Source organism: Ursus arctos, unplaced genomic scaffold (assembly GCF_023065955.2).
Source record: "Ursus arctos isolate Adak ecotype North America unplaced genomic scaffold, UrsArc2.0 scaffold_17, whole genome shotgun sequence".
Classification (NCBI taxonomy): domain Eukaryota; kingdom Metazoa; phylum Chordata; class Mammalia; order Carnivora; family Ursidae; genus Ursus; species Ursus arctos.
Genome location: NW_026622841.1, coordinates 35,265,435 through 35,287,253, shown reverse-complemented (window position 1 = coordinate 35,287,253; position 21,819 = coordinate 35,265,435). Strand labels below are relative to the sequence as shown.

Here is a 21,819-nt window from a genome sequence, read left to right as displayed (position 1 = left end):
ACGGAGCTTGGGGAATTCGCCTCTTACACAAGGCCTGAGCTTTGTCATAGACCTCTTCCTTCAAGGTTGTTCACTGATAAATGGCCTGAGCAAAGAGTGGTCAGGGCCCTCCATTGTTGACATAGCTAGCAAGAATGTATAGGGAGTCTTAGGGTCTGAGGTAGATTGCCTTTCCCAGCATGGCTTTGTTTCAAGATTACACTACTCTCAATTAACATGACGGCATTCTTTTTTTCTAATCCCAGAAACTACTTAAATAAGCTGGGTATTTATGTGCTGCTTGACATTTTCATAGAACACAGCAAACAGTGCCTTGTTTGGGAGGAGAAAGGGAAGGATTTTGGTGTGATTATTTTAATAGTAATTGACTTTCTATTTTTTCTTAGTAAATATTTATATTTTTCAGAAAATTAATCCATAAAGTTCTCAAGTATACATAATCTACTCTGTCTCTAGGTCTTTTTAAGATTTTATTTACTTGAGAGAGAGAGCACAAGCAGGGGAGGGGGCAGGACAGAGGGAGAAGGGGAGGGAGAAGCAGATTCCCCACTGAGCAGGGAGCCTGACCCGGGCTCCATCCCAGGACCCTGGGATCATGACCTGAGCCCAAGGCAGAGGCCTAACCGACTGAGCCACCCAGATGCCCCTCTATCTTTAGGTCTTTTTCATTCAAGGTATTACTTGTGCATTTTTCTATCAGTCTTTTAAGTTTTTTTTCCCCTAGAGATCAGCTTTTGGTTCACATTCTACAGCTCCTACACTTTCTTCTAATCTCCATTCTCCCCTATACGAAGCCATGGAAACTAACTACTTAACTCTTCCATGTGTCCGCTACGGAGTTCAACCTGGAGTGGGAACTATCCTTCCAGTTCACTCTGTTTTGTGTGTTGGTCCAGCACATCTTCTACCTTCAGAATCTGTGAAAAGGCAAGTCTGTGTTCCCCAAACTCAGGAACATTTCCAGCTGTTCCAGACCGTTTTCATCTTGCACTGATCGAGCAGCAGTAAGGTAGGTCTGTGGGCAGAATTCGGAAGCAGAGCAATCATTCCGCTAGAGGAGATGCTTCAAGTCATCCTTTGAGGCACCGTTAATCTAAGCCATTCTCTTGCTACCCACATCCATCCCTTTCACTTGGCTTGGGGAATAGAAATGCTAGTCCAGTTGACTCTCAGTAGGCCCTCAGTGGGGTAGAGCGTCTTGTCCATTTTATTATTTTTAATTCTCTTTAGACTGTAGGGTATCGAGCTTCTTCTCAAGCTTAAGGCTCTTGTTGTTATAAAAGAAAAATTAGGGGCACCTTGGAACAAACTGTGGATTAATATTTTTTGAAGTGTCTTTGTGGTAAAGAATTTAAAACTGAGTAAGGCCACCTAATAATATAAGACAGTCGGTAAGTATACTATAATCTGAATGGTACTTAAGAAAATCAGACATCTCAAATTCAGAGACAGAAAGTAGTACAAGGGACTGTGGGAGGAGGAAATGAGTTGTTGTTTAATGGGTATAGAGATCCAGTTCTGCAAGATGAAAAAGCTCTGGAGATCTATTGCACAACAATGTGAATAAACTTAAAACTAATAAGCTCTATGCTTAAATAGTTATGATGGTTAAAAAAAAAGAAAGAAAGAAAAGAAAATTGGATATCTGATATCAAGCTGACATGGGGAATTTATTTTATAGAAAAGCAACATCTAGAGAATGCCATAGACAGTTCTAGTATGTCTAAAGTACTACATATAAAAATGATAATTGCTCATAATGACAACACTGAAGCACTGAAAGATACCAAAGTACTTTCTGATCCAAGGAGTCAAATTATACTCAGTACGGTTTTAATGTCCTTGCCTATCTCCAAGCTCTGATATGCTGACATTTGGTAAACCAGATAACTAGAACATTCAATACCCAAGTTTCTGGCCATAGACTTACTCATCCTCATCTGGTATAACTCCACAGAAATATTTTAACATTCCAATTTCTTGGTTAAGCTATATATTGCTTGAATTCATTAAATATACTTAGACTTCTCTATTATACAAAGTTAAATGTACAACTAACTTAGTAAAAAGTGCTCACTCTGGTTTATTTTACTCTGACAAAAATGTTTTATGAATGAACTCTATACTTTACTAATATTGCCTTTTTAATTTAAGTTTTCTTTTCTATTTCATAGCCAGTTTTGTGACTTTTTTTTTTTTTTGGTAGGAAATCTGTGCTCTCTTAATTCTTACAGATTCTTCTTTTTTCTCTTTGTTTCTTAGCTAAAACTTAGTATGAGCTTTATTGGTATCTCAGGCTGTCTGTGTATGCCTACTCCTAAATGCCAGCAGTTCTTCAGAGGCCTGACATCCAGCATGGGGCTTACTGTGTTAAATTAGTTCTAGAAAAAGCATTAAAGACATTTTTCCTGAAATATACAGAATATGTCATGCCAAATCTCTTGTTTATACGATAAACTGGTAAAACTGGTAAACTGCACATACAGCTCATATTCCCAAAATAGAATAACTTAAATATTAAAACGTACCTTTGTGTTATCACCATAACTGACCTTATAAGCATAACAAATGGAAATATTCAATAAAAAAAAAATCACAAAATCCACTAACGGTAAAGGCTGCATATCACAGCATATGAACTCTCATCTCCCTATGACCTATTCAAACTACAGACAGCAATATTTTTTTAAGCTACTCTAGCATTTATGCCCTAATTAGAAATTTATACGAAACACAATTTTATGCTCAAATATGGAAATAAGCAACATAATTCCAAAACCCAAAAGTATCCCAGCATTCTGTAAAAAGAAATATCCCCAGCGGCTACATCCATGGTCACTAGCATCATTGTGCAGCATCTCAGGTACCTTAAAGAAAAAACAAGAGCAACGTTTAAGTTTTCAGAACCACAGATTAGTTTTTAGAAGGATTTACAGGGCAGTAATATCAGCTTTATACGCAGCTGGATATACTGATCCAACTCCTTGAAACAGGACCATATACCTACTGACTCTAGCTAATAATGTCACACAGCATTTCCTAGCAGTTTAATTCACAATGATTATTCACAGTATGTTCAACAAGTCAAAGTTTATATTGGTCCAGTTTGCTCCACTATGAAACGAAGAGCTATACTGATTACTCTGCTTTAGTTACTGCCTGGAGCTGAACCGAATATAACACTAAATTTGGAGATATGGACACTTTATATATAAAATCATAGCAATCAGACTGGCTGGGATTGTTATGCAGACTTTGCTGACAAAAAGAAGTAACTCCTTTGTTCATTAATAAGGAAATTATGAGCATTCTGAAGTATACACAGTATGCCAACAACATGTGGCTTGTGCTGGGTTTCCAACAAATGTATACAAATGAGTGGCTGATTACTGAGAGTCTACTCTCAAAAAAACACATCAGAAAGGGGTAGATACTTCTGTGTATCCTGATATACATTAGGCAGGATAAAGTGTGCTTGTGATCAACAATCCAAAAAGATAAACTCTAAAGAACCTGTGTTTTCTATGCTACCTTATATAGACGCACTTATTACTGCGTTTACTCTAAAGCCTTTTTTTAAAATTTATTTTTTATTTTTTATTCATTTGACAGAGACAGCCAGCGAGAGAGGGAACACAGCAGGGGGAGTGGGAGAGGAAGAAGCAGGCTCCTAGCAGAGAAGCCTGATGTGGGGCTCGATCCCAGAACGCTGGCATCACGCCCTGAGCCCAAGGCAGACGGTTAACGACTGCGCCACCCAGGCGCCCCTACTCTAAAGCCTTTTTAAAATTTTATTTATTTATTTATTTAAAAAGTAAGCTCTATGCCCAAAGTGGGGGCTTGAACTCACAGCCCTGAGATCAAGAGTTGCATGCTCTACTGACTGAGCCAGCCAGGTACCCCCTAAACTAAAGCCTTTTTAAAAATGAGGTTTCATGGGGTGCCTGGGTGGTTCAGTCAGTTAAGCATCTGACTTTTGGTTTTGGCTCAGGTCATGTTCTCAGGGTCCTGGGATCAAGCCCCGCGTCGGCTCCGCACTCAGCACAAGTCCGCTTGCGATTCTCTCTCTCCCTCTGCTCCTCCCCCAACCCTGGGATTCTCGCTCTCAAATAAATAAATAAATAAATAAATAAATCTCTTTTTTTTTGTTTTTAAAGAGGTTTCACTGAACATTTTCTTTATTTTATTGTTAGTCAACACTGTAATTAGACTTCTTAAAAACTTACCATATCAACCAGAGCAACATACATGAATAAGCCAGCAGTAAGTGCAAATATCCACATGGAAACATTTTCGGCATAATGACCAATGAAGATTCCTGTTGCCATTCCAAGATATGCCAGCATGGCTGACAAAGCATTATAAAGAACAGCCTGCTTAACAGTCATGCCAGCCTTTAGTAAAACAGCAAAGTCACCTTTAACAGAAAACAAAAAAGGGGACAAAGTAATTAAAAAAATCACTTTCAGACACATACCCAAGAAACTTCTCAATTTAAGAAATTCTCTGATTTGAGGGGCGCCTGGGTGGCACAGCGGTTAAGCGTCTGCCTTCGGCTCAGGGCGTGGTCCTGGCATTATGGGATCGAGCCCCACATCAGGCTCCTCTGCTGGGAGCCTGCTTCTTCCTCTCCCACTCCCCCTGCTTGTGTTCCCTCTCTCGCTGGCTGTCTCTCTCTGTCGAATAAATAAATAAAATCTTAAAAAAAAAAAAAAAAAGAAATTCTGATTTGTCTGAGGGAAAAAAAAACAGCAAACTTAAGAATTACCCAGGGGTAACAGTGTCAGTGTCAATCACCCTAACAGCTCTATAAATGACGGTATTTTTTTGTCCAAAGTTTTTCTTAAGGCTTCCACTCTGTCAGTGAATGATAAATACCATGAACTTACACGGTCTTCAACAAGCTTATAATTGGGCACAAAGAAGAGGAGGGTGGAGAACACACATGAAATGATCAGCAAATGATAAAGGCAATTTATAATTAAGAGCTAAGGAATCGAATATTCTAGTTATAAAAGGATAAAAAGGGAAATTAAGATGGGAATAGCTAAGGGAGGCTTCATGGAATATGAAGGATCTAGAATGTGGAACATAAACCAGATGTTGAGGATTATAAGCATCTAGCAGGCAGATGGGAGGCCTTCTGAATGGCAGAACACATGCCAAGGAACAAAACTGAAAATGGCAGCACAGGTGTGTGCAAATATGTATCTATAAGAAGAAAAACGAGGACATGAACTGGGATCCAGAACAACTCTGGGAAGGTTTTAAGTCCTGGTGACAGGGGAGAAAAATACTCAAAATAGAATTCATCAACTTTCCTTTTCTTTAGCTTCAATGACAGTCTCTTTGCCAATTTCTCTCTGTTAACGGAAGATGATTTCTTTGAATTCTGTGGTCTTATTCATATTGTAGATATGAAGATAATGATCACTGATGTCACCAGTATGCTAGTACAAGAAGGCATCTGGTAGGGCACAAGGACAAGAGAGGAGGCCCAGGTATCTCTCCGGCAACCCCCTAGAGGTAACTGTGGAATCATACTCATAGGGTCAGAGTTCTGGCTGGAAACACACTTATACTCAGTAAGAAAAGAAAGCCAGCTGGGTGAGTAGAAGGCACAAAAGTTATGAGGAAACTTGCTAGAACTATCAAGAGCCAATGCCAGTGACACTAGGATACTTCATCCCCCTGGAAAATACTGTTTACGTGGTTCTCTTACCTAATTCATGAGGCAACTCATGACAAAACACAGCAACAGAAGTACTTAAACCACTCGATAAACCTTCAGTAAAAGCAGCTCCTGGGTAAAAATCAGAGAGATTTTGGCTACATTATTTTACGGGTGTTTTTTAAAAAAAAATCTTACCAGCATACATAATGAGGTGAACGAAGTAAACCAGATTCTAGTCATGAATTAACAGAACTTTCCCAGCTGCACTCTGCATCTTCTTTACAAGTCATGTTAGATTACATTCCATTAGGTTTAAAGTTCCCAGTGCAGCATAAGCAGGTACAAGTGAGAAGGGAAAGTTCCACTATGCTTCAGAGTGATTAGAGGATCTTATCACAGACCCGAGAAGTAACTGTTATCACGTAAAACATTTATGTAAAAAGTACACTGATTTAAAAGGTTTAGAAGAAAACGCAGCAGTCAAGAGTACAGATACGTTTCACTGGCCTCAGAAGAATTCACTAGGTAATTAGACTTGTTTATATTCATTCTTTGGCTGTCTAATAAGGAAAGTCTAAGATACATAGCTCCCCCCGTAGCTCCCCCATTTTAAAAGCTAACACTGTATACAACTGATCGCTTATAATGTGTGACCGAGCATGCGCATGTCCTCCTTTGTTGCTTGTGCTGTGCACAGTACACAGAGGAGGAAGGGAATCAGGCTTCCAGGGAGGCAAGGCCTGGGTTCTTCTCCGCCTGCTTATAAAACAGCACTGCCTCCTCGGGCAAGTGGTTCACCTTGCCAGGCCTTAGCTGCCTAACCTGTAATTATTTCCACTGCTCCTTCCAGCACCAAGTTAACTATAATTTATAAGTATTCTGTTATCTCTTGATCACGATAGGACAATTTAATAGCAAAAACTCTCTAAATTTTTTGATAACTGAACTTATCAGATATGCCAAGACTCCTTCAGTATAAAAGATGATGAAAAAAAGTGTCTTGTACCTTAATATTGTTTATATTGCAGAGAAGGGGACTCTAAAGTAAAAACAAAAAACCCACAAAAACACATGCTCCACACGCGTTAGAGCTTGATTTTAAGACTCTACAAATTAAAGTAACTTTTAAGAGTTACCACTTAGGTAATGGGGTGGGCAGTTTGCAGCACTTAATCTTATGTAACGTTTACTGAGTACTTCACTGTCAAAGCAGCTACAGGAGAAATAACATTTTGATAATCTTAGAAGTTATTAGCTCTATCAAAATCACCCTATTCTTCGTTAAAAGGGGACTGGTGGTTTCATGTGACATTTTCAGAGTCAGCCAATGAGAAGCAAACACGTAGATGTGTACCAATTGCGAGGCCATCGCTGAAATTGTGCAAGCCGTCGCCCATGATTACCATCCAGGCCAACGTGGCGATGCCGGCGTCCTTCAGCTCCTCCCGAGAGTAGCGCTGACTGTGACTGTGGGGGTGGTGGTTTTGGTGGTGGTGGTGATGCAGAATGTGATGGTAGTCATGATGGTGGTGAATGAGCTCGTCTGACTGGCCGAGCGTATCGTGAAAATGTGAATGGCATTTATTCTTGCACCCACGGGGGACGTATTCATTATAGACCTCCTGCGGATGAGCGTGAGCTATCATGACCTCTTCTTCTTCCAAGATCGCTGGCTGTTGAGAATCAAAGTGGGAGGGCTCCTGGGAGTCTGCTCGTAAATAGCCTTCAGGTCCTAAGTGTAAACATAAAGGACATTGGGTCAAAGTCAGAAGATTTTGTTAATGTGCTTAGATACATCTCAAACACTCCCACTGACAAAGTCAAAAAAGATCTTAGAGCATGGCAATCTCTCACATACAGAACTAAACAGAGTATTGCTGATGCAAAACATTAAATGTCTCACATATGAGAAATTAAATGGTCTCACATATTAAGAATGGATTTTAAACTTTAACCTTCAATAACCAGCCCCCAGATTCTCCCTGATTTCTTCTGCCTTACATTTTTTTCTTTTTCAAGTTTTTATTTAAATTCTATTTAGTTAACATGTAGTGTAATATCTGCCTCCTTACATTTAAAAGATGACTTTTTCCCAATTATAAAAGCAGCACATACTTATTTTAGAAAAACATTTAAGAAAAATACTGATAATTGGAAATAAAAAGCATGTATAATCCCGTTGTCCAACTTCTTTTTTGAGGGTAAAGTTCAAGGAAAAACAAGCATTTGATATGCAGTGATCACCAAGGACCATTTATTATCTGCTTGTGTAAAGAGAAGTAAATTGCAACAATAAGCTTTTGTTTTTTCCCTTTGTCCTGTTCGGTGATCACACTTTTCTCAGGAACATTCCCAACATTGTGGTCCAGTTCCAGGGCAGGCGTTCCCTCTCACTGTTACATATTTCACTGGACTCCAGTAGGAAGGTTGAAGAAAGAACAGACACAAGAAGAGCAAGAACATTTTATTTACTCTTTAGAGAACAACGCAGGATAAAAAACAAAGGGAGGACAGGAAACCATTCAGGTAGGCAGTAGCAACTAAGCAGTTACTCTCCCTTGTTAGCTGGCAACTATCTAGTGAGCACTTACCCGGCCAGGTATGCTGCTGGGCATAGGGATGGATGGGAGCATGACAAAGTCTCTAACTTCAAGCAAGTTACATTCTTGTAGGGCGATAGCCACATTTAATAAGGAAACATATGTAAATAAGGTCATATGAGGCATGGGAAGGCATCGGAAAAAACCAGAAAAAGGTAATTAAAAGGACAGTAACTGGGAGACCTTCGTCTTTGGGTGATCGGGGAAGGATTCTGAGCCCAAATGATGGGAGTAGGAATTTGTGTGAAGATCTGATAGGAGGTTTCCAAGCAGAAACAACAGTGAATGCAAGGCTCAGAGATAAACCTTGATGTGCTCACAGAATGAAAAGAAAGCCAGTGAGACTGGACACAATGAACAATGGGAGAGAGTGGAGGGCAGGGTCGGACCATGAAGGTCATGACAAGGAGTTTGGTTTAAAAATTTAATCCTAACTCAATCTGTCCAATAAGAAATGCCACTAACAGTCAAGCTACAGGACAAATAGGAACTTTACAGCAGAGCCTCACGTCAGGTGGCACACCACATCACTGAAAAGAACACAGTACCACACTGGGGTATTATGCCCCAAGTGATCAATCTAGTTGTAAAAAAAGATTAGAAGCAGCCCAAATGAGGGGCAACTAGATGCAATATTTGAACCTAGGCTCTGCTCAGGACCACTTTTTTCTTTTGGAGGGAAAATATAAAGGAATCATGAAAACAATTGGAAAAACATGAGTGAGGTCTAGAGACTAGATAATGACACAGTATTAACATTAATTTCCTGATTTCCTATAACTGAACCGTGGTTATATACGACAATGTCCTTTTTCTTAGGAAATATACAGTGAGCATTTGGGGATAAAGAGACCTCTCATCTGTAACTTACTTTCAAATGGTTTAGCAACAAAGTATGTGTATGTGTACTCAGAGAGAGAAACAGAATGATAAGGGTAGGTAAAATAACTGGGGGATGTATGAAAGATAGAGAAATTCTTTACATTACTCTTGAAACTTTTCTGTATATCTAAATTCCTTCAAAATAAAAAAAAGTAAATATAATATAAATAACTTACTGGCAATTAAATTATTCAAAAGTAAAAAAAAAATAGAAAAAATTTAAAAAGGGACATGGTCCCCTTTCTCCCAAATAGTCCAAGCTGCCTGCAAATCACAGAGCAATAAACTCCCTCCAGCCCTCAGACTTGTTAAGACTTACGATCATCTGCGTCCACTTTCTCCTCATTTGTTGAAAGTTGAGATTCATATTTGGACAGCTGCTTCTTAATCTCCACATCATCATCAGCTTCAGGCTTTTTCTGATTCTAAAATGGAAAAGGAAAGCAACACTTTAAAACCATTGATGTGCTTATGTGTACAACTATAGACAAACAGTTAAGCAAAAGATCCAGAGAAAGACAACAGAAAGGACCTTTATCGGGATAAAAGTCCTCCAAGGGCAGGCAGGGCCTGTAGTTAACTTGTATAGCACCTAGTTGTGTGTTTTAGGCATAACAGCTGCTCAGGAAGGTGAAGCATCAAGGCTTCAGTAATACGAAATATTGCAAAATCACATATTCATCTTTCTCAGTGTCCCCTAGGTCATCTACTTTAAGTGTGCTCTGGGAGCCTGTTAGAAATGAACAATCTTGGGCCACACCCCAGACCTAATGAATTAGCACAGGGATTTTAACTAGATGCCTGGATGATTCATACACATATTAAAATTGAACTCTGCCTCAGGTTATCAATTTAGAATCAACTGGAGACATTTTCTCCAGCATTTTGTGATCTGCTAACCAGCTGCTTGGTTCTCTCCATCCCTCTTTTGGACACCGAAACCCCATACTTCCCATACTTTTTATAACCTAAAACTATACTATGACAGTGATTAGGTGTTTGCTATTAAAACTAAAATACTTCTCCTATAATAAAACACCATTAACAAGCTTTCTTTTTTTTTTTTTTTTAAGATTTTATTTATTTATTTGACAGAGAGAGAGGGAACACAAGCAGTGGGAGTAGGAGAAGAAGAAGCAGGCTCCCAGTGGAGGAGCCTGATGTGGGGCTCGATCCCATAACGCCAGGACCACGCCCTGAGCCGAAGGCAGACGCCCAACAACTGAGCCACCCAGGCGCCCCAACAAGCTTTCTTTTTTTAAACAAATCTTATTAGTCAGCCTCGAATTTATCACTAGGTTTTTTAACCACCTCAATACCATGCTTGAGCTATTGTCCTTATCTCTGAGCCCAAGCATAAAAGTCACCATTTGAACAATGGTGCCTGTTACTTTACTTACTTACGTAGAAGTAATACTTATATACTTTTCTTACGTAAAAGAGAATACTCAAAGTGATGAAAATTGTCACACAAATAATAGATTTCTTATTTGCAGAACTTTTGAACATGACTTAAACAATCACCACCAGACCCGAGATTTCATTCTAGCTCTGATAACATGTAAATTATCTGTACATTCTTAGATTGTAAGAGTTCTTAAAGGCAAGCACACAGACACATCTTTATATCTACCCCTAGCTTAGTGCCTTAAACAGAGAAAGTACTTCAATATTTCTGAAAATAAATGAATTTAGGATATTTTATATCACTTCAGTTAACCCTTTCTTGTTGGGCAATGACCAAGGACTTAGAGCTTAACCAATTCTTTCATTCTATAAGTATCAGGGACCTATATAATGTTCCCTACACTGAGTGCTGGCAATACAACGTAAAGCAAGATACACATGGTCTCCGTTTCATGGAGCTTATCATCCACAGGGAGGGAGGCTTTACAGATATAATGATTAAACAATTCTTTCATAGCAATTTTTGATATGTTTTACAAAAGAAAAACACATAGTGCTATGAGAGTGTATGACAAGACCTAACTAAGTCCCAGGGCAGGCTTCTGTGAGAAGGTGATCCTTAAACCAAGACCTAAAGATAAGCAAGAGTTTGTGGGGAGGGTGGGCTGGGAATAGGGGTGGAGAGGTGGATTCCGGGTAGGGAGAACAGCATGTGGGAGGGCCCCAAAACAGGAAGGGGCCAACCGCATCCCAGAAATGAAAGGAGTGCAAGGTGGTTGGGGCTTAGTAGGTCAGAGACAGGGGGCTAGAGGCTGGGTGGCAGGAGGAGACCCAGACAATGCAAACCAAGTTAGAAGTGTGGACTTTGTCCTTCAAGTATCGAGAAGTCACTGAAGGAAAGATTTTAAATGGTGGTGTACAACTTCGTTAGATTTCCACTGAAACAAATCACTTTGCTCTGCTCTGGACTGGGAGATGAAAACAATAAAATACTGTAGACAGGCCAGTTAGGAAGTGGCTTCTGTCGCCCAGGTGGGAGATAAGCATGGCTTACACTAGAATGATAGCGAGGAAGAGGGAGAGAAAATGGAAAGGCTCTGGATATATTCACTAAAACCAGCTTGGATATGAGGGTAAGGGAGATGTCATAGACGACTTGCGGGTTCCTAGCGTGAGTAATAACCTTCACCGGTAGAAAAAAGATTGTGAGGCTGAACTTATTACAAAGGTCCAACTACCTATATCAAGTATGAGATGTAACCCTAATTTGAATATAGATTTCAGATTGACATAGATGTATGATATATGGAATCTCCCAGGGATGCAGAATGGATATCCTTAAGGAAAATCCTAGGTCCTCTTATAAGGCTGAAAAAGTTCTCAACACTCACCATATAATGAAGAGTTTTTGTTTTGTTTTGTTTTGTTTTGTTTTGAGAGAACAAATGTAATTTAAAACTGTTAAATGAGTAATGCTAAGATCCGGACACCTTTAACAGAAAATAAACTCAATATATTTTAAAAAGGAAGAGAATAAGTAACATTTGCAAAACTCCTGTGGGAAGTCGGTGTAGAAATTATGCTTACTTGCCATTTAATGTTTCTTATACGTTAAACAAATGTTTGTTAACTATCTATCATGTGCCAGATGCTATTCTAGGCATTGGAGATGTAGGGGAAGTCCTAAGTCTTAAGTGCTTTTATTCCAGTAGAAACTATTTTAGAAAAGAGATCATCAAACTTCTTTGACTATAAGCCATAGTAAAACATGTCATATACTGTAATATTACTGCTGCCTTTAAAAACATTGGTCATGACAGAAGATTGATTTCACAACTTACTGAGTTAAAAATTGTTGTGTATTAAATCAGAGAGCCTGGGGCGCCTGGGTGGCACAGCGGTTAAGCGTCTGCCTTCGGCTCAGGGCGTGATCCCGGTGATCTGGGATCGAGCCCCACATCAGGCTCTTCTGCTATGAGCCTGCTTCTTCCTCTCCCACTCCCCCTGCTTGTGTTCCCTCTCTCGCTGGCTGTCTCTATCTCTGTCAAATAAATAAAATCTTTAAAAAAATAAATAAATAAATAAATAAATAAATAAATCAGAGAGCCTACTTTTTTAGTCGCATGTTAAAGAGTACCAGATTGAAGAAAAGCTATCTACAGGTAAAATTTGAAAACTAAATTGAAATTAGCATGTTAAAGAAATGACGGCATGTGAACTAGAGACATAGTAAAACAAACCTCCAAGCCTCACCCCCACCAAGAGAAAACTAATAAAAGATCATTTGTTTTTTTTAAGAAAGGAATTTCAGGGAATATAAACAACTAGTATATATCCTCCAGTCAGTCCAAGTGAAGCACCTGGGACGATGGGAACGTGGAAGAGGACTCTCTGGATTAAGAATGAAAAGGCTATTCTCATTTCACTTCTTTCCTCTAAGTTTAGGTCCAGTAAAGAGAAGGTTCACAATCTGTAACTTGAGGTCTTACTGAAGGTCAAATCTCTAAGGGCAAATACTCACAGGATGGAGAAGGCAACTCTCCTGTCCACACACGCACTTGTTTCCCACAGTGAGATCTGTGCTCAGCAAAAAACAACTACGTTTGTTTTCAAACCTCCTCATGCCAGTTAGGCTTGTTATTGTAATTGCACAATTTAATTACACATAACTCAAACTGTGAAATGATGGTGAGAATAGTAACTTGTATGAAAACTTAAGCTGAATGCTTTTGAAAGATTCAAAGGCAAGTTGTTAAAAAAAAAAAAAAAAGACTAGCAAGTTAGGTAAAGCAACCACTGCATAAAATTTACAAAGCCTAAATTCTACTCTCGAATAGCTTCCCAAGTGTGTAACCTCTCGCTCAACTTGAGAGAAACCAAAATTGGAGACTACAGAGGAAGTAGCATGGCTACCGAAGAAAACGACCATACAGAGCTCTGACTCAAAGAAAATCCTGGTCAACATCAAACGACCAGAATATGAATGTACAGATGTTTTAAATTAAAATGTCTACGATGTGTACATGTCCTTTTAAAGAGTTCCCATTAGGACAGTCTTCTGACTGACTTGCCTGGTCACATCAGTTTAAGAGGTGGCAGATAACCACAGGCAACTCATGGGGTGTTTTTACTGGAAATAAAGAGCTGGTTTGGCTTCATGCTATTTTCTGGTGGCAATTTGCAAAGAACAAGACTGTGAAAGTCACAAACCCTCTGAAACACAAGAGAATATTCAGCTACTAGGTGAATAAAGTTAATCACAACAGTTATTCATAACTACCAATAAATACCGGCAATGTATCCCTAATGATTTTTTTAAAAAAACGAAACAAAACGAACACATAGGGACATCTGGTGGCTCAGTTGGTTAAGCATCCAACTCTCGATCTCAGTTCAGGTCTTAATCCCAGGGTCATGAGTTCACATCCCACATCAGGCTCCTTGCTAGGCATGGAGCCTATTTAAGAAAAAACAAAAAACAAAAAACACAACAAAAAAACCCCACACAAACAAACAAACAAACAAACAAAAAAAACCACAACACTTTACTGAGGTATGATTGACAATGAAAAAGGCATACATATTTAACATAGATAAATCAATGAATTTGGGTATATATACCCAAGAAACCATCGCCACCATCAAGGCCGTAATCATGATGCTTCGGACCTTAAGGCTCTGCTTGTGCCTTGTTTGGTTTTACACAAATGTTCATCCTTTGAAATTCTTAACCTCTCAGGAGTTTGAAGGGAATACTGAAAGCAGAGAACTCCAGGGTTATCGAGATAGAGAACAGCTCTCCATGAATGCCTCTGGAAACAAAAATTATCTCAGGGTACTGAAACCCTCTCGAATAAAGATCATACCTGCCGGACAAGCTCAGCTAGCAGTCTAGTTAGAATACTACACAGATAATGTCTGAGGCATAGAAAGTACACCGTACTTTCTCTTACCTTTTTCTTCTTATCTTTAAATTGCTTGATCAATGTGAGTACATGTTCAACGAGAAACATGAAATACAAGCCACCAAGAGCTGTCAGACCCTTCCATGTGGAATCAAAATAGGTACTTTCTTCTATGTTTTGAGAAGACAGATGACTGAAAAGTGGCCCTCTCTTCATTTCCATTGCAGATTCTTCATGGCTGTGACTATGGTGGTGACTTGCATGAGACTACAGGAAAAACAGTACGTACTTTATGAATTCATTAGTTTCATACATGTCAGAAAAATTGGCTAAGATAATAAGGTCAAATATGAAACCATTCAGAATTAGGCAATTAATGGGCTGCTTCAGAGCTGAGGGGGAAGTTTCACACATTAAAATGACCCACAGGCTGCTAGCGACCTAGAGCCTAAGTATAATGTGCTAAGGCAATAACGGTGTGCATTGGTTTAGCGTGAAGACAGCTACCTTATCTAACGACTCTCATAAGGTAGCGGCTTATTTTCAGTGTTTGACAAGTTACCATGGCCACAAATAACAGGGAACTCCTAGACTCAATAGGCATACAGGGTTTACTGTTTATACTCCAAACTGAAAAAGCCCATACTAGTCCTGTCACTGTGTTTACAAGAAGCCTAGTGTGTCACAGGTACCTGAGATCAGGCACGCCATCCCAGCAGTCTGCAGCAGGCATTAACACTAGGGCACGTCAGGGAACCGCGTGTGGAGCCCAGCAACAGAGGTGAGACGGGGGTGGTCACAGGGTACACCCTACACACGGGCTGCTTGGTGCAGTGGGTGTTCCTGAACATCTGTCACCTGGGGCCGGGGAAGCTTAGCACAGCAAAATGGTTTTTCACTACAGAATGAAACATGATGGGATATGTAGAAGAGCTCTAGGAATGATTTCTTTTCCCCACTGACCTTAAGTCTTTAAGGGAAACTTAAAAGATGAGATCCAAATACTTTATCTTAAGTTTTTAATGGAGCTATTAAGTAAACTTTACTCAACTTATATAAGAATTTACTTGTGTCAATGGAGTATGAATCTCTGATTACACACATAAATTCAACTCTAAAGGAAAACTCGCTTCTTGAGCACATAATCAGTTTTTATTTTTGTGCCAATTACACTAATGTAAGCAGATAATTCACATTGTTGCCATCTGTCACAGTAATAATATCTGTGCAGAATTTGTCTCCTTTTATTAACTGGGTCCAAAAAGTTAAATTAGTCTGTATTTAGTAAATTCCCTTAAAGAGAAAAGCAAAAAACAAACCACGAACAAATATTAAGATCTAGTACAAAAATGCAGCTTTCAGTCACCAGATTTTAAAATCAACTCTTCTAAACCAAATCTCTAACCTTTTATATATATTAATACAAAGAATTCTAGTACAAACCAAAAATACATTAATCTTTTCACTGTTGAATAAAAAAATATACTGATAGGACAAATGACTGTACTTACATGTGGAAGGAGGTGTAAAAAAGCATCACCACTTAATGTCCCAACGGCCAGTGCCACAAGGAAACTTAGGAGAAATTTGAAAAACACCCGATTCATGAGAGGCACTAAGATAACGCCGAGCAAAGACAGAAAACTGATGATGGAAATGGCTATAAAGCCACCAACCCAGGCTGTCAAATAAAACACAGCAAAGGAAAAATTATACAACTGATAAACTTTATTTATTTGTTTGTTTGTTTGTTTATTTTTTAAAGATTTTATTTATTTATTTGGCAGAGAGAGAAACAGCCAGAGAGAGAGGGAATACAAGCAGGGGGAGTGGGAGAGGAAGAAGCAGACTCCCAGTGGAGGAGCCTGATGTGGGGCTCGATCCCAGGACCCTGGGATCACGCCCTGAGCCAAAGGCAGACGCTTAATGAATGCGCTGCCCAGGTGCCCCTACAATTGATAAACTTTAAAAGAGTAACATAAAGCAACTTATAAAAGCAAGTTTAAGCTAAAGAAATACAAACTCAGTGGAAGAGGACTGTGGTAATAGAGTAATAACCAAGAAATCTGTTGCTGGCACAAATGAACAATCTGACTAAACCCTCCTGGGAAAGAGCAGAAGTCTCGTGGAAAGTTCTTCAGATGGGGTTGAAAGGAGGGGAGAATATGGTTATCAATGATGAATTCTAGATCATTTGGGAACTAAGCTTTTGGACTCCCCTATACAGCTAAACAATGAAAGAGAGGAGGAAAGAAAGAAAGAAAGAAAGAAAGAAAGAAAGAAAGAAAGAAAGAAACCAGGAATTCAGTGATTTCTTCAGTAAACAAAGCAATTACTTATTTACCATAGTTTTTGAGCAACACAGGTCTACACTAGAGCAGAACTGATCCTGGGTTCATTTATTAATAAGAACCAGATTTAGGCTCCCAAACAGCAGATATGAACTCTGACCTTCTGAAATAGTGTGACAACATAAAAAGCCCAAATTTCGGATGGCCCTGATTTCCTATGGGTGACCTCAGTTACAATCTGTTGTTGTTTTTTTTTATTTATTGTTTTTTTTCTTAAGGCAAGGCTAACCAGCTTGCTTTCTTCACATTCAAGACAGAGAACAATTAAGATACTTGGAATTATGTTGAAAAAATGAATAGGTTGATGTAAGTATAAGGAAAAGTACAACATAAATGTAAAATGAAATTTTATGTAAAAAATTATATTTTTACATAAGAAAGGCAACTCTACCTATTTGTAAAGAATAGGTCTTTGGAGGGATTTCAGCTTTCTTTTCCCTCGTCGTATGAATCAGACATGATCTAGCATCAATTTGATTGATGATGGCTGGGCAGAGATAGTTGAACTCCGTTGCATTCAGCAGAACCTGGATGCCCATGCCATGAGACGTAAGCAACTTTGATGCATTGAAACACTGCAGAAAACAAAGCAGTGAAAATCACCAAAAAGCATTCTCATTAGGCAATCCAAAAAGTTGTCTGATGATACGACACCCTTTCCCTACTGAAGCTACTTCTTTATTTTTTCAAGTTAATGCATTAAATCCAACTTTCGTCTTGAGCACTTTGTAACTTGCCTCAAGCTCCGTGGAGATACTATGTCACAAGGGGGATATCCCACCTCTTCTGTCTATTTCTTGGGAGAAGTAGTTAATCACTAGTAATCTAGCGAAAAAGCCCTGAGTGGAATAAGCTTGAGGATAAATGGACATTCACAAGCCTGTTAACTCATTGTATAAACCTATTAAGGAAATGAGCTTTAATTTTGAGATGGAGTTCATTAGAGATTGAGAAATATGTTGCTTTTAGTACTAACGCTACCCTACCTGGCCTAAACAAGCCCAAGACACGTCACTCCTCCACCAACGACCGTACTTGCAAAACTTAGCTCAGTTCTGTCTATACACCTGGCAAAAGCTCTACAACGAGAGAATATTAAATTATGTATATTACTCTTGCAGAGAGCAAGGCTGGTTAATAAAACAAACTTGTACCAGCAGGCAGCTGTTTCAACAACTTAATTAGATGACAAGCTTAGTTTGAAGAGAATCCCCTCTAGGTAATCTAAGCTCCCCTTCTCACACACACAAAAATTGGCAGTAGCACCTGTTTCTCGTCTTCTGTAAAGTTACTTTAAATTTCCATAGTTCTTGGCCAATACTACTCAGGATAAACTTTATTATCGGTGTCGCTATGGGAATGACCATTAGGATTATTCTGGAATTGTTACAGTCATAGGATGACTTGAATGAAGTACTCTTTAAGTTTTGCTTATTAATGCATACCAACTAATTCCTTGCTCTTGACATCTCTCAGCCAAGGAAAACTATGTACAGTCTGGAAGTCTAGTCTAGGAAAAACACATGACTTCAGAATCTCACTTCCCAGACTTTCCAAATGTCCAGCACGTGGTTCTTGGTAGCTGCTCCAGTTTCAGCACTCTGTAAGTCATTGAGATTCCTCTTCCAAAAAGGTAACACTATTGTTCTTCAAGCCTTCTTTTGTGCCTTCAACCACACCTTTCTCCAAAACAGGGATTCTAACGCATGCTTTTTCAACCTCCCATTTTCTACTTTTCAGTAACAATATTCCCCTTTTAAAGACTTTATCCAAAAATAACCTTGATTACTGCTTTCCATACTCATTTTAAGTTCCATATTAGAAAATAGTTTTAGCTGCCAGCACCATTCTTACCAAAAAATTATCCCCCAAGTTTTCTATCAGGAATGTTTACAACACAGTAGGGACAAGGGCCTTTGGGCCAAGTGCTTGGATGAGAAAGTAGAAATTCCCTTTTCAATAACCTCATCATTTTATTTTTACTTTATACTCCTTGCAACTAGAGATAGAATGGCAATGACAGGACAAACAAGCAGGCATAATGAAAAGCATTCATCTTACCTCCTGAGTATTTTCATTTGTGTTTCTGGAATACATAAAGCCTTTTCTGGGCTCACTCAGAGATTCATTTGTTTTCCTACTGGCCAGCCGGCTCACCCGGCTCTTTTCTGTGATACTGGGTGGAGTGGAACTGCTCACATCTTTGGGGGAAAGTTTTCCAGGTTTTGGAGTGTCTATTGTCTCTAGAAAGTGAGTTCCTTCAGAGACAGCATTAGACACAGTTGAGGTCACTTCACTAGCAGTAACACCATCCTTGATTAAAACGTTCCTTCTACCAGTGGCATGTTCTGATCGGTGAGATCCTTTCCCCTGGCTGTTTCTGGAATCTTTACCCGAACTATCAGACTCACGGTCTGGGCAAAGACCTTTCCGATTATTTTTACTGGAAGCAGCATGATTACGGTGAGAGTGGTGATCGTGGTCAGAGTGATGGTCGTGGTCATGGTGTATATGGATTTTTTTAACCTTATCTATGCCTATATTCTGAAGCAACTTTCTGAACCCTTCAACTGACAAGGAATTATTTTCTCCATAGCGATGGAAAAGCTGCTGTAGATGATGTCGCCGTGTGGTAACTGCCAAGTCAACGTTAATGCCAGATTCCCAATTTGTAATAATTTTCTCAGTGGTCTGAGGGAAAGCAGTTGCCGGTTCTAGTTCATGAAGGGGATTTGTGACTGACAGGGTGAAGGTCAGAATCAAGACTACAGATAAATTCCTCGCCATTGCACCTTCCTAGAGAAGACAGAAAAAAAAAATTCTTGCCTTCACTTTTAAAACAATTTGAATTAAGAAATCTCATGCTGAAAATTGCTATCAAATAATGAAGGTTTACAAAGCATCATTTAGTGTGACTAGTTTAGCGCTACATACTATGAAAATATAAAGACCTACATATATACATAAAGGAAATATGAAGAATCCTAGGCTCTACCCTTGTATTGGTAAAACACTTGAAACAACTGGAGAACAACTGAGTGCTGAGACCGTAATTAGCACTGCAAAAGCAAAAGTAATTCAGAAACTGGAGATTCATGTGGTCACAGCCATACTTGGCAACTTCTCATTACTGCTTCTGTGGACCCTTTCAAAAGGGACCCTCAAAAGGTAAGAACAATGATTCGAAACAAAACTCAACTACCCCCACCACCATCATTTCATAGAATAATCTTTTAACATAAAAAAAAAAAAAAGAAATGGCAATCTCAGAATAATTCACATCTAAAACTTTTTCTTAAATATATACACATCAATTTAAGTCTTATTTCCCCCAATCCCACTCCTCAAAGGTACCTAGTTTTGCCGGTTTCTTATATTATCTCTTAAGATAGTTTCTACGCATACTCAAATAGATGTGTTCTTTTTCCTTTACACAAACGGGATCCTTTTTCCCACTCAACAAATGACACCTTTCTGTGTTGGTACATATAGATTGATCTTGTTCCCTTGAAAGACTGCAAAATAACACCTCTTCAAGTAAATTAAACTTCATAAAAGACTGTATCGTTCTTATGTGGCTATAAAACAGTGAAAACTTTATCACAGACTATCATCACTCATCCACACAATAGTATTTGGAACGAAAGGCCTACACTCCAGAGAGAAGATTCAAGTTGAGCCTTGGGGTGTCTAGTTGGCTCAGTCAGTGGACCTTGCAGCTCTTGAACTTGGGGTTGTAGGCTTGAGCTCCACGCTGGGTGTAGAGATTACTTAAAAATAAAATCTTTAAAAAAGTAAAAATAAAAAAAATGAAGAGCCCATCTTATATATATAAAAAAATCAAGCTGAGCCTTGAAAAGCAGAACTCAGTTAAACAAGGGAAGATATAGTCCAGAGAAGCAGATGGACTGATATCGCAGGACCCTGAAGATGTCCACCACCTCTGATGGATGGCAATTGTGACCAAATTCATCTGCCTTCAGCCAAAGAGGCTAGGGGTTGGGTTCTGGAGCCTGAGAGCAAGGACGGGGCAACCTAGCTCTACCACTTTCAGCTGTTTCCTGCACCAGGAAAAGCTGGTAATGATACATATTTGACGGATGACTGAAGAAATAATATGAACCAACATCTGTGCAGGTGCTCCATAACTGTAATTTGTTTCTTGCATACTGCTGCTGATCATACTGGGAGCAGTGGAAAATGGAAGTATGTATCTACTATAGGACTAGACTCCTAAAAGAATAATCTTCAGAGTCTGAAGTTTTGGAAATTCAGATAAAATGCAAAAGTGAAAGATTAAGAAATCATTCTCAGGAGAGAGAGGCAAGGAGCGGGGTGGGTGGGGACATAGACCGATAGCTCAGTGGGCAGCTCCACGCCTTTCTCCAGCGAGGATGCTTAGGGCGGTCGTGGACCGGCCGGCGAATCGGCCGGCGGATATTCCCTGCAAATCGGCACTATGTGGAAGAAAAAAAGAAAGCCTAAGGACAAGGGCCTGGAAAAAAGGGGCGAGTGGAGAAAATGGGAAAGAGGACACAAAACTGCTTCCAAAGGCTTTTTGTTTTTAAACACGACAGTACCTTCTTCGAATACGAGATGAACAGGACAGACCGTTTTCCTCCTAAAGTCCTTCGCTGCATCCCGAAGCCTAACCATGCACCCGAAACTGGGAAAGTCCGGCCTCCACGGCCCGCGAGGGTCCCCTCTCCGCTGTCCCCTCCCGGACCCACGAGACTCACCTCTCCGCGGCCCGTCCCCGCGCGCCGGTTCAGTTCCCCGCGGGCGGTCCGGAGGGTTCGGAACCGGTCCGTGCTTCTCTCTGAGAAACCTCTACACGGCACGGAAAAGCGGCGGTCTCATCTACCCGGCTGCCCCTCGGGCCGGGGTACCGCCGCGCAGCCACCGGGAAGCCGCGCCCCACGCGCCTCGCCTCCCGGGAGCAGGAGGACAATTACTAATTACCGCCGCGCGCAGCGCGCCGCCGCGAACCACCGCCTCCG

General features: G+C 39.8%; 1 protein-coding gene across 1 annotated transcript; it reads right to left on the bottom strand.

Annotated features, from left to right (window-relative positions):
* Positions 1 to 1,469: 1,469 nt before the first annotated feature.
* SLC39A6 (solute carrier family 39 member 6) lies at positions 1,470 to 21,657 on the bottom strand. The gene is made up of 10 exons (XM_026496206.4): positions 21,559 to 21,657; positions 18,881 to 19,615; positions 17,211 to 17,394; positions 15,980 to 16,149; positions 14,517 to 14,735; positions 9,476 to 9,581; positions 7,029 to 7,406; positions 5,723 to 5,803; positions 4,227 to 4,417; positions 1,470 to 2,867 (listed from the first exon to the last, which is right to left on the bottom strand). The coding sequence occupies exons 2-10, from the start codon at positions 19,604 to 19,606 to the stop codon at positions 2,715 to 2,717; spliced, it is 2,208 nt and encodes a 735-aa protein (XP_026351991.2). The 5' UTR covers positions 19,607 to 19,615; positions 21,559 to 21,657; the 3' UTR covers positions 1,470 to 2,714.
* Positions 21,658 to 21,819: the final 162 nt, after the last annotated feature.